Consider the following 23,069-nt stretch of genomic DNA (forward strand, 5'->3'; position numbering starts at 1 on the left):
ATGTCGCCTTTTTGTAGGCCAACATTCAAAAAGGCGAACCACACCCAAAAAAAATCCACGGACGGACGGTCTTGTGGTCCACCAACAGTTAGCGCAAGTCACGCACTCATGGCTTTTGACCCTCTGTCTGTTGCCCTTTCATCTCCTCGACTCCTCCACCGATTTGAGCCACCGCCCGCCGCCTTGCCTGCAAGGCTGCTCCGTGCACGCCGCCCTTCCTGCGCACGCCGCCCTCCCCCTCCCCTGCCTGCGCACGAGGCACGCCCTGCGCATGTCGTCCTGCGCACACGGCATGCCGGCTCTGCCCGCATCAATGCACCGCTGCCTGACGCCGCCGCCCACATCAGTGCGTCGCGCCGGTCATGGAGGATGAGGAAGAAGTCCAAGGGATGCTTCCTCCGGTGGCGCCAAGTCTTGAATTGAGGAGCAAGCACAAGAAGACGCCGTCTGTGATGGGAAATCGCGGTGGCCGTGGCCGAGGTCGTGGATCAGCAGACACGGACTCGGTATGTATTTGTGTTCATACTTGATACTTTGATCTGTATGTTGCAGCCTAGAATGTGTGTGATTTGTGTGACTATGTGCAGGATGTCACCATGTCAATATATTTTTGTTAATTCATTTCAACATGTTATTAGTATGTTCTGTAGACTGTAGTCTGTAGTGTAGGTCAGTTCTGCAGCAAAATTTATTTTTGACCAGTATATAATCTATGTAGCACATCGAGCCTTTGGTGGAGGATGAGGACAATGGAGAGAACTTTGACATGAATGCTGCCAGTGCTATATCTTTAAGTGTGCCGACAGATGATGATGATGCAATGGTGATGCAAGTCCGCAGGAGGATGGAGATGATGTTAGCATGGCATCAAATACATCTAAGCCAACTAGAGGACGGAAGAAATTGAAGACTTGGACTGGTATTCATTTATCGCCTTCTAAGACCAAGATAAAGAGAGGAAAGAGGGCTGGTTGTTGGAAGTATTTCAAGGAGATACATGTTCAATCTGAGAAGGAGTCTGGTGTTATAATGACAAAGGCTAAGTGCATATTCTGTCATAAGAGTTATGTATACCATCAAGGGGGAGCAACTTCACAGCTGAACCGCCACCTTTCCCGCTGCACACAGTTTCAGAACAAGCTTGCTAAGGCTAAAAGACAACTTGCTCAAGGTACACTCAACTATGTTGCAGATGATGGTTGTATTGTTGTTAATCCTACTGAATATGACCATGAGCACACTAGAAAATTGATTGCAAAGATGATAATTGTCCATGAGTATTCATTTAGGATGGTTGAGCATAAATGGTTTAATATCTTGATGAAGTGGATGAATAGCAACTATGAATCTATTGGTAGGAAGACTATTAAAAATGAATGCATGAAAGTTTATGAATCTGAGAAAGAGCAGCTAAGGAAGAGCCTTAGAGAGGCTGAATCAATCTGTTTGACTACTGATTTGTGGACATCCAATCAAAATGTTCAGTACATGTGTTTGGTGGCACACTACATAGATAGTGATTGGGTTTTGCAATGCCGTGTTCTTAACTTTCTTGAGGTAGATCCTCCGTACACTGGTTTGGTGATAGCTCATGCTGTTTTTGAGTGCTTGGTGGAGTGGAAAATAGAAGATAAGGTTATGTCAATCACCCTTGATAATGCTTCAAATAATGATACTGCTACTACAAATTTGTCAGCCAAGCTGCTTGCTAGAAAGAATGGTCAGTTTGATCCCAAATATTTTCATGTTCGATGTGCTGCTCACATAGTCAATTTGGTGGTTAATGATGGTCTAAACCAAATAGAAGGTCTCATAAGTGACCTAAGGAATACTGTGAAATATTTCAAGAGGTCTCCAAGTCGCCTATACAAGTTTGTAGAAGTTTGCAATGATTATTCTATTGAAGTTGGGAAATGTTTATCTCTTGATGTTAAAACAAGGTGAAACTCAACATATAAAATGTTTGACACTTGCATTGAGTATAGGTCTGCATTTGGTTATTATGCTCAAGTAGATCAGAACTATGCATGGAAACCTACTGAATCTGAATGGAACATATATGAGAAGATTAGACCAATTCTAGGAGAGATGGCTGGAGCAACCACTGCATTTTCAGGATCAGTTTACCCTACTGCTAATGTGTTCTACCCATACATTTTGAAAGTCAAGATTGCATTGTTAAAGGCAAAAAAATTCTAATGTACTTGAAGAAAATCGGTGCTACAATGTTAGACAAATTTGATAAATATTGGGAAGAGAAGAACAATGTAATGGTTATTGCTACAGTCCTTGACCCTAGGTTCAAAATGAGATATATTCAGTTCTATTTTAATGGGCTTTATGGCTCCTTGAGGTGTGAACAAGAGGTTGCTGATATAAAAAAAGAGTTAGAAGAGCTGTACAAGAAGCATGAGTTGGAGCAGCATCGGAAAATAGGTGGTAGCAGCAGCTTATCAACCGCTCAATTAACCTCATCATCAAAGGAAACAACCAGCTTAGTGGCTTGTCTTGTTTCAAGTGAATTTCAGTCCTTTCTAAAGTCAAGTGCTTCAGAAAGTTCAAAATCTGAGTTACTTATCTACCTAGATGAAGCAAACCATTCCTTAAATGATAAGAATTTTAACTTACTTCGATATTGGAAGGTGAATGCTCTTAGATTTCCTGTTGTGTCTAGTATGGCAAAGAAGTTCTTGGCTGTCCCAGCTAGCAGCGTATCGTCTGAGTCCACTTTCAGTTGCGGAGGTAGAATTCTTGATGACCATAGGAGTTCTTTGAAGCTAGCAACTGTTCAAGCACTAGTTTGTGCATCTAGTTGGATACGAGGTTCTAAAAATCCTCCTGTTATTCTGGTATGTGATTTTTAATCTATTTTTCAATTCCATTTTCCCCAAAGTATGTGTGTAAATATGTAATGCTTAATTCTTTTACTATTTTTACAGGGAGAAGACGGCGATGATGGTGACATTGAGACTGTGGAGCTTCCGAGCAGTGTGGTGGAAAGCAACCATTAAGAACTAGGGACCTGTTGGCTGCAGGTCTACTCCCCATGCCTGCTTCTGTCTTGCTTTTGGTGTTTATATATTACCTACAAACCTGATTGGCTGGTCAGTCTAGCACTCAAGTTGTTACTCATTTATTTTGCTTATGTAAACTCTATGAGTATGACTATCGTGGCGGCGGACTTATGGTCATGGTTGTGGTGGGCAGTGGGCTGGACAAAAACTTTGGAATTGTGGATCAATCGATGGCTGGATTATACTCTCTATTGTTAAAAATATAATTACTTTGTGTTTGTTACTCACTGCTTTTATAAAATCACCATGTACTGCATTCTGCATTTTTGTGGTTTGGCTCGCGAGCCAAACGAGCTGGCTCGAGCTCTTTAGCAAGCTGAGCCGAGCTGCTCTCTGCTGGCTCGTTTGTAAAACGAGCGGAGCCGAACCAGCTCATTAATGAGCCGACCTGTAACGAGCCGACCTATAATGAGCCGAGCTGGCTCGATATCCAGCCCTAGGTGCATATATGTACAGTCTCAAACATGTGCCAACTTGCCAAATCCGTCATGGTGGTAGTGAGTCATGTCTCGTTGATCTGTTTTAATTAATTGATCTAGTCTCAGTCTGATGCCAAAGCCAACCAGCTGGGAGCCATTAGATCAGATCTAAGGATATAAATCATAGCTACAAGTTCATAACTTCATATGAGTTGAGCCGGCACTACTAGAAAACGGGCCTTGGGCACCGGCTGAGAAAGGCCAAAGGCACCGGTTTCCCAACTGGTGCCCCGCAATCGCGACCATTGGCCTCTACTTAAGACACCGGGTTTTTCAACCGGTGCCTTAGGCTTCCATTGGTACCGGTTGGAAATACCAGCCGGTACCAAAGAGGCTTCCACGCTGACGTAAGGTGGCAGCCCCTTTGGTACCGGTTCGTATTTCCATCCGGTACCAATGACATTTTCCTTTTTTTTCCCAAATCCAGTTTTGTTTGTTATATTTATTACTATTTATTCTTTTATAATTGCTAAACGCACTCAAGCTCTACAGTACCCTATGTTCATTGGTTGTTCATGTTCATTTTCAGAGAATATTTGAAACTAACTAAAAGTGAAATGCAAGCATATAATTAAGCTAATTAGATGAACTAATATATTTACAAATTTACAAACATCAAGGCATAATGTTTAAAAATATTTACAAATGTACAAGTCATGTTAGCCATCCAACTACTAGTCCCCTCAGGATGTCGATGAAAGTCCTCTATCGATGTGACCGTCGTGGTAGAACTCGCCTCTAGGATCCAAGATCTCGTTCAAAATGAATCCGGCGAGCTGCTCGCACACGGCGTTGATCCGATCAGTAGAGTAACATTCATCCCCCATTTGAGACATCTGTCATTTAGGAAAAAAAGCATTAACATTATGTGTGTTAGTACAATTATGAAAATATACTAGTGAACGGTTTGGATGTACTCTCGTTTCTTCATCAGTAGCCTTCCCGCATGGAGTCATGATGTGCAAGTAGTCACATACGTAGTACCCGCACCAATCAGTTCCTTGTTGTCTCGCACACTTAAGGAGAAACAAATAAATTACTCAATTTAGAACAATTTGGGATTATATACTTAACTAGACAAATCTTTATGAATGAACATACCGGATAATCCATGTTAACGTTCAATTCGGGCCTCCATTGACCACGTCCTTTGTTATTTTTCACAAATTTTTTCCAAACCCTGCGCTCAAAGTTAAGTTTGATATTCAGGAATTGTTCTTAACAGAAAAAAGATTTGATTGTGCAAACTGAACTTACCTGTTCAAGGGGTCTATGATATGTTGGATTGCGGACTTTGGATTTCTCATTGAGTCAAAGACTATAAGATTGCCGGTCTCTATGGAAAGTATGAGTAAAATCCAATGATAACTGCAGATATAGATAGGATATATACATAAATGTATTAGACAACTTAGTATTTATTTAGTAATATAACAGAGGTTTGAGTCGATCAAGGCTTACCCAAAGTTGTATGGTATGAATATATAGGATTTGTAACTTTGCCTAGTCAACGAATCGTACATGTTTTCGCATGTTTCCTTGTAACTTTCGTTGATCAATTTCTGGTTGACTAGCAAAGGAGACATGAAGCCGATCTGATGGTGCCATCCATGTTTTCGGCTTCTTTGGATCTCCTGTCTAAACGATGCAATAGAAATTTTATAATGCACACATATAATTATGTTCTTGTTAACAAAAAGTATTAATGTAGAGGTAAGTGATACTTACAAAACCCAAATGGTGATGATAGAGGCGTCGAGGGCTTGTCGATGGTAAATGTGATATAAATTTTGGAAGTACACCCAGAAGTCGTCCTCCCCGCGGAAGAAATCATGGTCACGATACTTGACTCCAAACATTTTCCCTTCGTCTTTCGCCATTCGCAGGTACCATCTATGCAAATTGAACATCTGCGTGCCTAGACTTTTCTCCTCTTCCTCAGTGACAAACGGTTTTCCATGCTGGAATGGAGTAATAGTGCGAGCGACAGGGATTTTTGCCTCCACATGCCCCGTTGCCTCCTCTAGCATTAATCCAATTTCAGAAAGAAATATTGCGGCCTATAGGTCCACTTGGAGTTGTACGTCCGTCGGGTGTAGGAGTGGCAACCCTGGCACCCGGAGGGGCTCGAGTTCTTTTTGTTGTGTGCCAAGCTGAGAAGCTTTTTCCCAAGTTCTAGAGGTACCTTTTCCCTCGGCGGGGGAACTTTAGGCTTCAATTGTTGTTTTATATATCAAGCAGTCTCCTCTTCCAACTCCTCAGCGGTTTTCTCGTAGGTTAATTGTCTTTCGACCATTTTCTGCTTCTTCTTTGAGGGTCCAGCCGCTGGGAGGGATGCTGTCTTTTTCTTTCCTTTTTCTAGTGTAGGAGGAGTTGGAGTACTCGTAGCCCTTTGCGCCGGCGGAGATGGTGGTGAAGGAGGTGGTAGTGGGGATGGCGGTGAGGTAGGCCGCGGAGACGGGCGATCGGTCTGCACTGGAGCCATTGTGCTTGCAGTAAGTTTGATGTCGGCCTTGCGCCATAGAATGACCCCGTGCAGTGCATCTCCCAATGTCTTCTCTCCATCCCCTCCAACGAAGTCGAGCTCAAGATCCTCATTGTTTCCAACTATCTGCTCGACTATGATGGAGGTGTAGCCAAGAGGTATCGGCCTTCCATGAATTGTAGTAGAAGGATTCAGGGGCAGGGCTGACCCGTATGCGACATGAATGGATATATTTCTTGCTCGCACATGAAGCTCGCACGGTGTCGGCATGGTGACATCATCCACTGGATACCTCTGGTCATCTACCGCCGTTGGCTCAATCTGGGGTTGTTGTTCCGCTTGTACGTCGGGCGCCGCCGTGGATGCACAGCTGCTGCGTCGCTGAGAGGCCGGGCTTATCACAACATCCGGGTGCGACCCAGCAGCGCCCCTTTGGTTCAGAGCTAGCTACACCACCTCATTGACCCTGGCGTCCATCTGAGATTCCAAGGATGCAACCTTCTTATTCATCTTTTCTTCTATGGCACAAAGTTTCTCTTCCTGTTCGGCTTTGCTCTTTCGGTGAGTCTTGTAAGAGGGATCTCCGGCCCAAGCAACTTTCCATGGGACCACGCCGATGCCGCGGTCTCTTCCAGGGTGTTTCGGATTCTTTAATGCCCTTGTCAGCTCATCATTCTCCCTTTGAGGATGGAATGTTCCTTGTTGAGTCTCATCTATTGCAGCGACTAGATCGCGGGACACTTCTTGCATATGCTCGGGCACGACCAAACTTCCATCCAACTGGTTTAGTGTCACGCCATTAGCAAATAACCACCACTTGGATTTATCCGGCCATTCCCAAGTCGCCGGCCTGATGCCTCTATCTATAAGGTCCTGCTCCATCTTCTGCCATTTTTTTACTGACTTCTTGTACCCACCAGCCCCAAGGTGGTGGCTGTACTTCTTATTTGCTGCATTCACCTTGGCTTGTTCGGATTTTTTTTGGGCTTCCTCTGATAGTTTGTATTGTTTGAACTCCTCCCAGTATGGTTTAACCTGAGGAAGATCGTCCCAGTTTGGCTCTTTATCCTTCTTGATGTAATTGGTGTACAACTTCTTCTTGAAAGTTGCAAAGGTAAGGGACATCTTTCTCAAGGCACATTTCTTCACAAGTTCTTGGTCAACTCCTTCAGAAAGAGTGAACATATCCTTGAGTTCTGCCCATAGCATTTCCTTCTGATGTGCAGGCACGGCGTGTTGCTGTTCTTCGGGTTTGATCGTTTTCCATGGTCTTGTGGTGATCGGAATTCTTGCCCGAACAATAACCCCACATTGGTTGACAAATTTTGTGCTAGCATCCTCTGGAGCACTTGGACAGCCCTCTGTGTCCACTTCTCTGACGACCTATCTTCCCTCCATTTTCTTGGTTGGCCGGCGTCTCCCTTTTGACCGGCTCAACGAAGTCGATGCGGAGGTCGACTAAATTACAGAAAAGATATGTTAATCGCAAAACTAATCTACCGAAGTCACTATGCATATAGTTTTAAGATTTGTACTGGAACATGCTGCTGTTGATTGGGCGGCGGCGCAAAGTCATCAACTTCTTCATCAGCATCTACAGACATATTCAGGAACGAATCAGCTGTCCGAGCATCTTCTTCAGCAATTGGCTGGGTGGTGTTGGCCCTCGTATCTTCGTTTATTGCATCCAACATGTATTGCCCGGCGGCCTGCTCATCACCGAAGGGGTCTATCCTTAACTGAAATCGTAAAAATGTGTTAGAGTATTTGTCCATCCTTAAATGAAGCAGGAGAATAAAATTCTTTGAACGAATATGCGTGTTTGAGAGAGAGTGTGTGTGTGTATGTTAGAGGGACAGAGAAAGAGAGAGAGAGAGAGAGTTAGTGAGTGTGTGTGTGTGTGTGTCGTGGAACGGGGTCGAGGAACCGGGTCGAGGAACAGGGTTGAGAGTTGAGGGTCGAAGAACCGGGTCGAGGAACGGGGTTGAGGGTCGAGGTCTAGAGTTGAGGGTTGAGGGATGGCGAATACGTGAGTTAGAGAGTGAATACGAAATTACTCATCGTCGTTACTCGTCATCGTTACTCGTCGTTACTCGTCGACGTTACTCATCGTCGTTACACGAGTTACATGATAAATACATGAGTTATAGAAATACATGATAAATACATAAATACAAGCATTATTCACTCTCTATTTAAATACATGATTAAACAAAGTCTCTCTAATAACTAAATTCTATAACTAAATTATACACTATATATAAAGGATATAAAGTGGCTAGGAAAGTCCTTATAGGCGTACAGTATTAAAATGCAGTATGAAAATGTATTTAAAGTGATAGGTGTTATTCATGTTTTACTTGCCTTCCTCGAACTGCTCCTACTGCTCAAACTGCTCAGAAGATGGCTGCTCTGGGTACTGGTACTGGGGCTCCTCAGATGGATCAACGTCTACTCACGAACACATGGCCAAAAGCAAGGCACACAATAAGCATACAAGCAAACACTAACAAAAGCTAAGAAACAGTACATCAATACATAAAAACAACACACTAAACTAGTCTAAAACTATTCTACGCATTACAACAATCCCGTGGATATAAAGAAAGCCTAAAACGGAGCTAAAACGCAAAATCTAGGCCTAAAACAAGTTCTAGGAGCTTATCTGCGAGAAAAACTAGGTTACAGGGGGTTTTCTGCAAAAACCGAGGGCCCAAACATAATTAAACCTTAGATTCAGGGGCTAACCCGCAAAAACATCAGGGCTGGACTGCGGGTACTAAATCTAGAAAGGTCAGGGGGGTCTGAGTAAAAACCTGGGCCAAACTGCAATTACTTTTGAATAGAGGTGGACTGCGGGTTGATATTAAGAAAACCGAGGGGCTCTTTAACAAAAGCGCCAGGCGAACCGGTACGATTGGATACAGGCCGTTGCATCTCGATCTGGTGGTCCAGATCTGATCGGTTTGGGTTCTAATCGCGGGCGTCCATCTCTGATCGGACGGATCTGGGCAACGGGCGCGCGGGGCGGCGGCGGAACACCTCCGGAGCAGAGCTCCGCGGCGGCGAGCTCGCCGGTGAAGGTGTTCTGGGGGCTACAGGGTTCCTTTTGGGCCAGGGTTTGGCCGTGGAGGATCAGCGTTGAACGCGTAACCCACCTGTGGGGTTATCGGTGTTTGGGGAGGTCCGAAGTGGTAGGTGCTAAGGCGGAGGCGGTTGCGCGCGGCGGGACATCGCCGGCGCAAGGTGTTCGAGGGGTTCTAGTGGTCTACGGACCCTAGAACCTAGCGCAACAGGACGGGCAGGGGTTACGTGTGCTCACCGAGCTCTGAATCGAAGGATGGACCGGCACAGGGGTGTCGACGGCGAAGTCCGGCGGCGGTCGTGGCGGAGCTCGCGGAGGATGGTGCGGAAGTGGCGCTCCGGGCTCCGGATCTCCACGGGCGAGTGCGGCGGTGCTCTGCGATCCCAGGAGAAGGGTCACCGGGCCCTGGAAACGGGAGGAGCGTCGATGCAGAGGGGTCGATGTCGAGGATCAGCGACGAGTTGCGGGCGGCGCTCGAGGACGGGCCGCTGTAGAGGTCGAAGCAGAGAGCAGCGGGCTCGGGGAAGTTCCAGGCGTCGAGGCCGAGAGCAGAGAGGAAGAAGCGGCGGCATGACTATGCGACGGTGCACGCGCGGAGATGGAGGGCGGCGGCGGTCGACCGGAGGAAGGTGATGAGCAGTAGAGATTTGGCAGAGGAAGAAGACAACGGCTTTATACTCGTGGCCAAGGGTACCAGGTAAAAACTCTAACCGTTGCCTTAGGCAGGCCTTAGGTACCGGTTGCATCTACAACCGGTGCCTTAGGCAAGGCCTTAGGTACCGGGTCTCCGCACAACCGGTTCCTAAGGGCATAACGGGCGGGAAATGAAAAGCCCCTATGGTACCGGGTGGATTAACAAAACCGGTACCTTAGGCCTTTTGAAGTTCACTTTTCACTCTTCTTTGACCCCCTTTGAACGGAATTCGTCAGTATCTCAATGGTAACTCGCGGAAATTTGGGCTTCGCGGCCACGATTCGACTCCTGCGCGACGCCCCACTTTTTTTTACCCAAATAGGACCCTAAGGTACTGGTTGGATTTTTCAACCGGTACCAAAGGTTATCTTTTCTTTTCCCCTTTCTTTTTCTCTTGTAAATCTATTAATTGCCTCATAATTCGTAATAAATCTAATATTTGCATAATAAATCTGATAATTGCCTAGAAAATCAGATAATTATCTAATAATTTAAAAAATTATCTAATAGTTAAAATAATTGTCTAATAAATTTGTTATTTGCTCAATAAATTTATTAACTGCCTAGTAAATCATTCAACTAATTATTTGCACAATAATAAATAATTTAAATGTACAATAATTTTAATTACTACATAATAAATCATTTAGGTGTATAACTAATTATTTTAATTGCATAATAAATCAAATAATTGCATAATAAATTATTTAAATGTACAATAATTTTATTTACTACATAATAAATCATTTAGGTGCATAACTAATTATTTTAATTGCATAATAGATCAAATAATTGCATAATAAATTATTTAAATGCAAAATAATTCTAAATACTACATGATAAATCATTTAGGTGCATAACTAATTATTTTAATTGCATAATAAATCAAATAATTGCATAATAAATTATTTAAATGCAAAATAATTCTAAATACTACATGATAAATCATTTAGGTGCATAACTAATCATTTTAATTGCATAATAAATCAAATATTTGCATAACAAATCTAATAATGTTCACAGAAAATATTACAAGACATAATCATTCAACTAAGGGAATATTAACGATGGTTCGCTTTACAATCCTCCCTTCATTATGATCATGATGTGCGTACGGAGCCTCCTCTTCGGCTAGAAGAATACTTGTGTCAACCTCCACTGCGAACGGAGTCATATCTTCAACCTTATTGTATTCTTCTTCATCTGTGACATCGTCGACTCCCACAATTTTTTTTTCCTGCAAGAACAATATGGCGCTTTGCCTCATCTCCGGCACCTACAAAACTTGATTTATTCCTAGACTTGTCCTTTCTCGTTTTGCTAGACATGTCCTGCACATAGAAAACTTGAGTGACATATTTAGCTAGGACGAATGGTTCGTCTCGATAGCCAAGCTCTTTGAGGTCTACCGTTGTCATTTCGTACTCGTCGATATCGACACCTTTTCCTGTGAGTTTAACCCATTGACAACGAAATAGAGGTATCTTCAACGGCCCATAGTCGAGTTCCCAGATCTCTTCAATGTAACCAAAATATGAGTTCGTTTGGCCACTAGAGTCGGTGGCATCTATATGGACACCACTATTTTGATTGGTGCTCTTGTTATCTTAGGCTCTTGTATAAAATGTGTAACCATTAATTTCATATCCTTGGTACATCAGGATTGAATTTGCCGGACCCCTGGCCAGCCAAGCTAGCTGCTCATGAATTTGATCGTTGGCCATGACTTCCTTCTGCAACCAGGTGGCGAATGTATCGTTATGATGTTTTGTAATCCATGTCTCAGACTTTAAAGGGTATACACTTCGCACAATTTGCATGTGCTCCTCCATGTATGGAGCCACCAAGGCTGATTGTTGCAGAACTGTGAGATGTGCTTTGCTCAACGTGGCATGATCTGTGGCATTTACTGATTTTCTTCCAAGTGTGCCCTTTCCAATCAGCTGCCCCTCAAGACATGATACTGGAATCCCAATTGGGCAGAGTTCTTCCACATAGTCAACACAAAATTCAATGACCTCATCTGCGACATAACCCTTCGCAATGCTTCCTTCTGGACGAGCCCGATTACGAACATATTTCTTTAGTACTGCAAAGTATCGTTCAAAAGGGAACATATTATGAAGGAAAACGGGACCGAGAATACCAATCTCTTTGACCAGGTGAACTAGAAGATGCGTCATAATATTGAAAAATGATGGAGGAAATATCATTTCAAGACTGACTAAACTTTGGACAACATTCTCTTGTAGCCTGCTTAAACTCGATGGATCGATTGCCTTCTGAGAAATTGTGTTGAGAAATGCGCATAGCTTTATGATTGTTGCTCGAACATTAGCTAGTAGAATACCTCTAAGTGCAATTGGAATCAATTGCGTCATCAACACGTGACAGTCATGGGACTTTACGTGTGCGAATTTCTTCTCTTTCAAGTTCAGTAGCCTCTTTATATTCGAAGAGTAGCCTGATGGGACCTTGATACTGTTCAAACAGTAGAACATACTTTGCTTCTCTTCCTTACTAAGAGCGTAGCACGTAGGACCTAGATAATGATGTCCTTTATCCATTTTTTCTGGATGTAGGGCGGCCCGTTGTTTCATACGTTGAAGATCTTGCCGTGCTTCCAATGTATCCTTTTCCTTACCGTAGACACCAAGGAAACCTAGAAGGTTCACACAAAGATTTTTTGTTAGGTGCATCACATTAATTTCGTGGCGGACGTCTAAGACTTCCCAATAAGGTAACTCCCAAAAAATACTCTTCTTCTTCCACATAGGTGCACGTCCGTCATCACTCTGCACTGATTTGCTGTTAGGTCCTTTTCCGAATACTACTTTTATATCTTTGACCATTTCAATCACCATTTTCCCACAACAGTGCCTAGGCTTGGTACGATGATCTGCCTTTCCATCGTAGTGAGCATGCCTCCTCCTTAATGGGTGCTTGATTGGAAGAAATCGACGATGACTCATATACATGATCTTCCTACAGTGCTTGAGGTACATGCTGTCGGTTTCTTCTAAACAATGGGTGCATGCCCTATAACCCTTATTGGATTGTCCGGAGAGGTTACTTAGTGCTGGCCAATCGTTGGTGGTTACGAAAAGCAATGCACGCAGGTTAAAATGATCCTCTGCATGCGCATCCCACATACGAACACCCTCATCTTTCCACAACAATAGAAGATCCTCAATCAGTGGTTTCAGATACACTTCTATATCGTTACCGGGTTGCTTCGGGCCAGGGATAAGCACCGGCATCATAATGAATTTCCGCTTCATACACAACCAGGGAGGAAGGTTGTATATACAGAGTGTTACAGGCTAGGTACTATGACCACTGCTCTGTTCACCGAAAGGATTCATGCCATCCGTACTTAAGCCGAACCTTATATTCCTTGCTTCATTTGCAAATGTTGGGAATGTTCTGTCCACTTTTCTCCACTGCGACCTATCAGTGGGGTGTCTCAACATATTGTCTTGCTTACGTTCTTCTTTGTGCCATCGCATTAATTTAGCATTCGTTTTGTTCATGAACAAATGTTTCAGACATGGTATTAGAGGAAAATACCACATCACCTTGGCAGGCACCCTCTTCTTGACACGCATCCCCTCAACGTCGCCTGGATCATCTCGAGGGATCTTATACAGGCATGCGTTGCATACAGGGCATGAATCCAAATTTTCATACTCACCTCGATATAGGATGCAGTCATTAGGACAAGCATGTATCTTCTGTGCCTCTAATCCTAAAGGACAAACAACTTTTTTTGCCTCGTATGTTGTCCCCGGCAAGGTGTTACCCTTAGGGAGTAAGTTTTTTATAAGTTTCAACAACTCCTCGAATCCCTTGTCAGACAAACCATTTGATGCCTTCCATTGCAATAATTCCAATGTGGTACCCAACTTCTTTTGGTCTTGTTTGCAATCAGGGTACAACAATGTTCTGTAGTCCTCCAACATACGCTTCAGATCTCTCAATTCCTTTTCTGTTTCGCAACCTTCCTCAGCTTCGCGCAGTATCTGACCAAGATCATCTTCTATAACATATCCTTCAGTATCTTCTTCAGGCTCACCCATTGCAGTGTCATTGAAAAAGGAATTATAATTGGCTGCAAAGTCAGGAATCCTGTCATCTTCTTCTACATTATTATCCAGCACAATTCCTCTTTCGCCATGCTTGGTCCAAACATAGTAGTTCGGCATGAAACCACTATTGAACAAGTGACTATGGATGGTTCTTGATGATGAGTAATCCTTCTCATTCTTACAGAATTTGCATGGACAACGAACGAAACCGCCATACTTGTGTTTCTCGGCCGCTTCTATGAATTCATGCACGCCATCAATGAACTCCTTTGAACGCCGATCGGCCATGTACATCCATTGCCGACTCATCTAGGTCCACAATACATTTATATACATCATTGTAGTGTACAAATACTACATTCATACTATAATAAATTTGAATTCAAATATATAATTGATAATGCTTATAACTATAATAAATAGATACTATTCACTTATCAAATAATTTAAATGATAACTGCTTCTAAAAACCAATTGCTAAGTTATGGAGAAAAATAACTAACCTTTTTTGAAAAAAAACAAAAATTCACCTCCCCTCCCCTCACTCAGCTGCCATGAACAGTGAGTTCACGGCAGCTTGGAGGGGGGAGGGGTTGGGGTATTTATAGGCATGGCTCAAAGGCACCGGTTGGTGCTCAACAACCGGTGCCAAACAAAAGGCATAGGCACCGGTTGATGTTACTAACCGGTGCCTTTGTTGTGGGCACGTGGAGGCACCGGGCCATGGCAAAATCCGGTGCCATTGTCCACCCTTTAGGCACCGGTTGGTTCCACCAACCGGTACCTATTCCTCCTTGTGCTTTTGGTACCGGTTGGTGGCACTAACCGGTTCCTATATTGAAGTTTTGGTACCGGGTGATGCTTTAACCCGGTACCAAACACCTTACCTTTGATCGCCGCTGGCCAAAGGTACCAGCTGCTTTTGCAGCCGGTACTGATGCGTGGCATTAGTACCGGTTGCAACAGCAGCTGGTACCTTTGGCCAGGACCTTTGGCCTATTTTCTAGTAGTGCTGATTTCAATTGGAGAATCTGATTTTTCACCACGCATGCAAAGTTCTTTTACTTCCATTAATTTTGATCGAAGATCATGTGTAACAAGAATTAGTAATGACCAGACACAAGTTCCTGCAGTTAAATTCCTAGTGCTAGAATAGTGAATAGTGCTAATGGTGAAAGAATGGATGATCACTTCACTACCGGACCGGAAACCGCCTATTAGCCGAGTGCCCTGAGCTTTGCCAAGTGCTTTCTATCGATCACTTGGCAAAGAAGTTGTGTGCCCAGTGCTTCCCAAAAAAACTCTTGGCAAACAATAAACACTAGGCAAATTAACCTTTTGCCGAGTGTCAGTTGAGAAGCACTCGGCAAAGAGGAGCATGTGCCGCACACATGCGATGGCCGGCGCACGGCCGTGACAGCCGTTAGTGCTTTTGCCGAGTGCACGTTATAGGCACTCGGCAAAGCTTGGTTTGCCATGTGCTATTTTTTTTACACACTTGGCAAACATGAAGCTCTGCCGAGTGTCTTCTAGGGCACATGGCAAACTGTTGAAAAGAAAATCACCACTGGCCACCAAACTTCTTCTGCTGTTCTCATACTACACGTGTTACTACATGTTCAAATTTGGTATATTTATCAATCAGTTTGTTATATTTAGTTAACTAGAACATTTGGCGCACATTGCGCGCCCTACCATATGGATGTAACAATAAAATAATATACAAAAAATAGATACAAATGCATATGACAACAATCAAAATAATAATATTACTTATCGATTTCTAAAGACCATGTCAATCATCCATATCACAAATCACATAGCCAACTAACACAATTAATCAAACAATAGCTAAACTTAGTCATGGACAATTTAATGCATGTATTATAATTTAGTAGCATTCTGAAATAAGTCTACATTCAATCACTTCAATTACTTTCTAGGATTAGAATCATTGTAATACTAATGAAAACCTATGATGCACTAAAAATTTAAAGTTTCATATCCAGACTACACTTTTAATATATGTGGCAGCGCACATGGAGAGAGAGGAAGGGCACAAGCCAAGGGCCTTCTTTCACGTCTGCAGGTTAACCCGCTAATAATAGGGGTCACGTGCGCGGATGGGATCCCGCACGTCGCACAAGCCCGCTGATCCAAATCAGCACACCACCGGTCAAAACCATGCATGTTCACGGTCCATGAAGGGATGCAATACTATTAGTGGTTTCTTCTTCTATTTTCTTCATTCATTCATTTGGAATAATTGTTCTAGAAGGCAGAATATTTTTTTATTATGTTGGAAATATTGTTCCAGAAGGCTCCACCATTTTTATTATATCGGAATAATTATTCAGGCAGAATATTTTTTTCATTATGTTGGAACAATTCTCTAGCTTCAAAAAAATTTCTGTGTTAAAAAATAATTTTAACAAAAAAACTCATCCTAATATAGTGAAGTGGGATCTTGTTTTGAAGATTTCGCCGTAAGAAACTCAGTGGTGCAGTTAGATTTTGATTCAGATATATAGTTTGGGAACTATAACTTTTTCTTGTTTGATTTTTTATTGGGTCACATGCGCAATCCATTATGACTAATGTGATATCTTGACTTTTAGTCATATATGTGACTCCTAGCACCCCCGCTTAACCAGCCACACGCTCCAGACGAGTAGACCGTGTGCCGTAGGCCCATGCAAAAAATAGGAAACCGAATATTTTTTTATTACGTTGGAACAATTCTTGCAGCTTCAAAAAGAAAAAAGTTCCATGTTCAAAAGATGTTCCACCAAGAATCATCCAAATATATTCAAGTGGGATCTTATTTTGAAGATTTCATCGTAAGAAACGTAGTGGTGTAGTTTGGATTTTGATTTGGAAATACAGTTTGAGAAATATAACTTTTGTCTTGTTTGGTTTCTTATTAGGTCATGTGCCCAGCCCATTATAACTTGCTCTCTCTGTCCCCAAATATAAGACATTTTGGGATTCAAAATTCATACACAAATATAAGGCATCCTGAGTTGAGAGTGGACCCAACCATCTTAATTATGCATCCCTTCTGTGCCTTTGCCAACAGAAAGACGTGCGTGCGGCCATGCGGGGGATGTGCATGGAAAAGGGCATACTACTTTAATTAGCACATATATTTAGTTGCCCAAATAGAGTCCCAATGCTTAATAGTTAGAGGTAGGAGAGTCTTTTCTACACAACCATAATCTATCCTCAAAATTCTAAAATGTCTTATATTTGGGGACAGATGGACTATAAGATACCTTGACTCCTAGTCACACATGTGACTCTTAGCAGCCTTGATTAACCGGCCGCATGCTCTTGACGAGTAGACCGCCCGCCGTAGGCCCATGCAAAAAAAAGCGGGCACCTGCATTTAGTATAACTGATGCAACAGATAGTATTAAAGTTGTGACCCAAGAAACTAAATAAAATCCAAAGTGAAATGGCTCAGGATCAAAAGAGATGCTTATTCATTAGTTTCTGCTTCAACACCATGCCACCTGTCGTGCTTTAGGAAATAGATGATTCATATCTGACGCTCCTGAGCATCACCAAATTCTCACTTTTCAACCACATACATGGTAGTTGCCATTGCTGTATAACGTTTTCACACACAGACACACAAGTTTAAATTTAAGAAGCTCTTAGTTTTGTAAACTTACAACTTTAAAGTACTATTAAAATGTTTTCCTAAAAAAAGCTCTTGGACTTGTTTAGGACAATATAACGAACAAGTATATAGAGTGAAGAATTAAAAAATATTGGTATAAGATAGTACTGTCCCTAAAATGATTCTGAAATAGATGGATATATCCCAGGTAGGCAGGTACCTATTCCTCCACACAAGATCCTCTAGCTGTATGTCTACAAAAATAGATCGTCTAGTTGTAACCAACCTGAAAATAGAAACGCTGGTACGCTTGATCTAACCTTCCCGCTTCAATTCTTATTACCCTGAAAACAAATGGAATTTGGCATGCCAACCGCGCAACCAACTATTTTGGGGCATACATCACACAAACCCACAGAAAGTTCTCTTTTTAATAGTAAAAGGCAACGTAGATAAAACATTTCAATTTGCCACAGGTGTAACTTCCACTGATTGGTTTGTAACCTGGAACTGCTTAGACTATATTATTGTTGGACGCTTGGCTGCAGCTTGTGTGTGCTCACACTGCCACATATCGCCTCTAACAAATGCTAAAGGGACCATGACTGATGGATGTAGAGCTATATGGTACAAGACCTCGCCCTGTTTCCTCTGTTTTCTCTTCAGCTTATCCTTGATCCCCCCGCCCGCCTGCTGGCCGTTTCTTCTGAATCAATGAGCAAGACATGCAGGATTTGATATGCCTTCTTCTTTCTTAGTCAGGTAAGGAATACGTGCCTGTGTTTGTGTTTTTATATAATGCAGTTAGTTCTTGTATTATATTGTCAGAGCAGTTACAATGTTTTCTCCAGTCTCCCACTCTTGATTATCTCATTTTTGCAGATCAGCCGCGTTCATCTCAAGAAAGTGAAGCGGTCACACTTGGTTTTCTGTCATCTGAACTAACATTTTCCTCTCAGTGGATAAGACGAGGGGAGATTACCACGAGCTGCTGACAACTTAATTATTATCACTGGTATACGCACACCACTACCTCAACGTTTTCCTTCCTGTACAGCTTACCTCAAAAGTATGAACATATTCATAAAAATTCCTTCACCACATCAGTTTCAAATATATTAACAATAGCAATGTTTATTTCCCTCAAAGTGTTCTTCATTAAGGATGATAGAGGTTTTCCTTCCTATACAATCCCAATATAATTACATGGTTAAGATTTCATAAGGTCGATTGTCTGTATTATTTGTACTTTACTATGATTTCTTAATTTAGATGTTTTTTCCCTCATTTCATCAAATCTCCGAAAGTTCCATACCTAGTTACCCCTGATTAAAGTCTGCGCGCATATAACTTTAATTGTCATTTTAATACTAAAAAATGATCAATATGATATTAGCGGACATCTCTTGTTCAGGCCCTTAATTAACTTTGATATTATTGATGAGTGATTGGTAGTAGAGTTTGTGTCTTGCAGGAATTTTGTTAAGACATTGATAATTAACTAGAATTCAGCTGTCTGCATCTCTTTTTGGGGCCTTAGTTAAGGTGGCTGTTGATTTTAGTGCCTTGTTGATATCTGCTGTGTACTCTTGAGCAATTATGTCATTAAACTCAGTTATAATGATCTACTCGTTATATATTTAAAATAATGAAATTCTACAAATAAGGACCTGGTATTTTTCCATTTATCAAAGGATTGATTTAGATAGTTTCTTTATTTACATATGGCCTTTGTAGTATAGGTTTTCGAAAAAAAAGGATTATTTGAAGTGTGTCATATCTACAATTTATTGCGAAAAAAGTAAACATAATGGCGGCATTCATTTTAGTTCTAATTGGTCAAGTATTGGAAAGAATGTTCCCAAGTAGAATCTTTGAAAACAACCAGATTCTGTAAGTTTTAAATCTCACTGATGGCATCAAAGCACGTCAGAACTGCCCCTATATAGCCTGTGGTTTCTTTATTTTCACAAACTACTAATATATATGTCCCTAGCAAATTTTTTATTTTTTAATATTTATTAGGCTTTTCTGATGTGAATGGATATTTTCAATGGAAAATGAACTTGCCATGTTCCCCAATATTATCTTGCTGCTTGTTCTTTTTTGGAAAAAGTTTAAATTACTCCCCCTCAACTATAGCCATAGTCCAGATAACCGCCTAAATTATAACTTAGTTCAGTTTACCCTCTAAACTATACCATTTAGTTCATTTTATCTTGCTCATAATACAATTTATCTTTTTTCGTTTCTTTATACACAAGTTGAATTTTAATTTCAAATTTTGCATGATAGTAGTGGATATCACAATAAATATTTTAAAAAAAAATTTGAATTTTTTCATCATTATTTTTCATATAATGTTGAACTCCAATGATTAATTTATTATTAATTATCCTAACCTATCATAATAATGATAAAAAATTATAATTTATTTTTTCTAACATTTTTTATGATGTATACTATCATCTTGTAAAGTTTTAACTTAAAACTCCAACTATGCATGGAGAAACAAAAGAGACAAATTGTATTAGGGGGTAATTTGAATCAAAAGGTATAGTTTGAGGGGTAAAATAAACGAAACCATAATTTAGGGGGTTATCTAGACTTTGGCTATAGTTGAGGAAAGTAATTTAGACTTTTTCCTTCTTTTTTATCTTATTTATATGCTATGGTGTACATGGACCAATGATATATATAGAGTATATTAAATTTCAGGAGACACCATATTGTACTTCAGTTATTGAAAACCTCTGAAAATAAATTTGAATAATTACGACGCGTGCACCAATCTACAGACCAGAAAATAGTAAAAACTCTGTTAGGCTAGCACTAATAGTATTCCTACCCATCATTTGGACTTCTCTCAAAAGCTTATGAGAACACTACTGATGATTAGGGAGCATTCATCTAAACAAATTCCTCAATCATTTAATTGTTTTAGCTCTGCTTGTATTGCAATAGGTTTGTATCGACCTAAGTTATGAGATAGCAGTATCAATGGTACATTTTTTATTTAATTTGAATATTAATTTAATTGACATATAATTTTATATATTTTTAAATTAAAAGTTAATTGATTTTTTAAACACATGCGTGTTGCACGTGCATCTATGCTAGTCTAAACAAATGATAATATCATATTTGGCTTTACATGAATTTTCACCTTTTCAATCTACACATGTTGATTAATATTCAATGTAACAGGTCGATCTATCCTCCTCTGAACAATCACCTATTTTCAATATTATTCGCGAGAGCAAAATGGCTGTGAACCCACTGGACCTCTGGAACCGTTGGGCCATCCAGATCCTACTGCTCTTCAGCCTCAGCCTGCATGTCCTCCTCCTACCTCTTGCCGGAATCCGGCGACGCAGGGCCTCCATGTTCCTGAGGGTCCCTCTGTGGCTGGCATACCACCTCGCTGACACGATAGGCATCTATGCAATTGGACTCCTCTCCCTGAGCAGCGCGCTGCGCGACCATCGGCTCATGCCATTCTGGGCACCCTTCCTTCTCCTACACCGCGGCGGCCCGGACAGCATCGCCGCCTACGCGTTCCATGACAACCAGCTCTGGCTGCGCCACCTCCAAGTTTTCATCGTCAAGGTGCTAGCAGCAACGTACATCCTCTACAAGCATCTCCCTCGAGATGACACCTTCCTCATCCTAGCCGCCTTGTTGATGTGGGTGGTCGGCATCGGCAAGTATGCAGAGAGGGTTGTGGCAATCAGGGGCGGTACCATGAGCAACATCCGAAACTCTCTCAAGAAGCAACCAATCGCTAGGCATCATCATCACTTCCATGATTGGGATCAAGGACTAGTGAAGAAAACCATCAACGAAGATGAAGCGTATTTGCGCCGGGCTCATTACATGTTCCACATATGCAAGCGTGCAACGGTGGATTCTTGGCTGGAGAAAGATCCCGAGCACAACACCTTTGAGATGCTCAGGGCTCTTAGGAAGGAAGGCTCCAAGGGCATGTGGGCATTCGCGGAGATGGAGCTCTCCCTGTTGTACGACATCCTCTACACCAAGGCTGCCGTGATCCACACTTGGCCTGGTTACTTCATCCGTTTCGCCTCATCCGCCGCCATTGCTGCCTCATCTCTGCTCTTCCATTTCAGTGGCAGGGATGATCACAAGGTAGATGTTGCCGTCACGTACGCCTTGCTTGCTGGGGCATTCCTTATGGAGGCAGCATCCCTGCTGAACGCCCTAGGATCCTCATGGGCATATGCATTCTTGTGCACCACACGATGGAGCTGGCTCCAGTACGCAGCCCTATGTACCGGAAGGTGGGACCGGCTTCGACACATTGTCAAGGCTACCAAGAGAATGGTTGGCAGCAACCAGTCAGGTAGGAGGTGGTCCGGCGAAATGGGGCAGTACAACATGTTACACTACTGCAGTCGCCGCGAGAGGGCCTATAAACCCCTTTTGGGCAGATTTGCCGCGATGTTGGGATTCGAGGAGTGGTGGAATAGGAAGCATTACTCTGCAACAGTTGACATTTCTGATAGCCTGAAGCAGGGGTTGTTTGAGTACATACACAAATTAACAGAGACGGGTTTGAATTCACAGGGTGTAATCAGGAAGAGCTGGGGTCAAGACGCACTTGAGAGGGAGGACCGGGACTTGTATGAGCGTATCAAGAATGAAAGAAACCTCGGCGTTGAGTTCCAAGAGGGAGTCATAATATGGCACATCGGCACAGACATCTTCCTAGCCAAAAGCAGCAGAGATGCCGGCGACGACGACACAGCTGATCTGGTGAAGGGTATAAGGATGCTGTCCAATTACATGATGTTTCTCCTCATTGACCACCCTAAAATGCTCCCTGGCCTTGCCCAGAACATGCTGTACCGGCGAACCTGCGAAAATCTATCAGACAGGTGCAAGAACCATGGCCATCCAAGAACTGGAGATGTTGGTGCAGTGCTCAAGGAAATATTCCGCCTGAATGATGGCCCTACTGTCACTGAACTGAGCCACATAAATGAGCTCGCAAACGCCGTGTACAAGGAGAGGCCGAAATACAGCCACACTGTTCCTCGCCTCTGTTATGCTAATGAAGTTGCTAAAGAACTACTTGACAGAGAGAAGGACAAAGGCAGCAGGGCCGTGTTGAATTTGGTCCTTGATGTCTGGATGGATTTCCTAGTGTACGCAGCCAATCGATGCAGCAGGGAATCCCACGCCAAGATGCTCAGCAGCGGCGGTGAGTTGACGAGCGTTGTCTGGATTATGACAGACTTCCTCAACCAAGAAGCCTACGCTCGTCACAGGGATTGAGTACTGCAGGGAGACCTGTATTTCCTATTAGAGTCAATTCATTCTCTACAGATATTATTTTGTATCAAGCTATTGAGTGTTATTACCGGTTGGTTGACTTGATGCAGTGATGCATTGAAATCCTAATTTTCTTGTGAGCTGTTGAATGCAGTTGTTATAAGAAGCTTCGAGTATGCACGCCTGTGTTTCTTTATTACCTTTTAACTTTAAACTTTATACCAAAACCTACCTATTCACTGCC

General features: G+C 42.3%; 2 protein-coding genes across 2 annotated transcripts; both read left to right on the forward strand.

Annotated features, from left to right (window-relative positions):
• Positions 1-20,788: 20,788 nt before the first annotated feature.
• On the forward strand, positions 20,789-21,477 carry LOC120639894. Its single transcript, XM_039915819.1, has 2 exons — positions 20,789-21,320; positions 21,401-21,477. Exons 1-2 carry the CDS (start codon positions 20,795-20,797, stop codon positions 21,475-21,477), a joined length of 603 nt encoding a protein of 200 aa, XP_039771753.1. The 5' UTR covers positions 20,789-20,794.
• Position 21,478: 1 nt separating this feature from the next.
• On the forward strand, positions 21,479-22,828 carry LOC120639895. The gene has a single exon (XM_039915820.1). The coding sequence runs from the start codon at positions 21,479-21,481 to the stop codon at positions 22,826-22,828; it is 1,350 nt and encodes a 449-aa protein (XP_039771754.1).
• The last annotated feature ends 241 nt before the right edge of the window (positions 22,829-23,069 follow it).

This window comes from Panicum virgatum, chromosome 7K (genome assembly GCF_016808335.1).
Source record: "Panicum virgatum strain AP13 chromosome 7K, P.virgatum_v5, whole genome shotgun sequence".
NCBI classification, from domain to species: domain Eukaryota; kingdom Viridiplantae; phylum Streptophyta; class Magnoliopsida; order Poales; family Poaceae; genus Panicum; species Panicum virgatum.

What these genes read in the sequence shown, in the direction of transcription:
- LOC120639894 (XM_039915819.1), top strand. Translation starts at nt 20,795, where the DNA reads ATGGCTGTGAACCCACTGGACCTCTGGAACCGTTGGGCCATCCAGATC. An exon ending in GAAGCAACCAATCGCTAGGC is followed by an intron (nt 21,321 to 21,400) that starts ATCATCATCACT and finishes TTGCGCCGGGCT; the next exon opens with CATTACATGTTCCACATATG.
- LOC120639895 (XM_039915820.1), top strand. Translation starts at nt 21,479, where the DNA reads ATGCTCAGGGCTCTTAGGAAGGAAGGCTCCAAGGGCATGTGGGCATTC.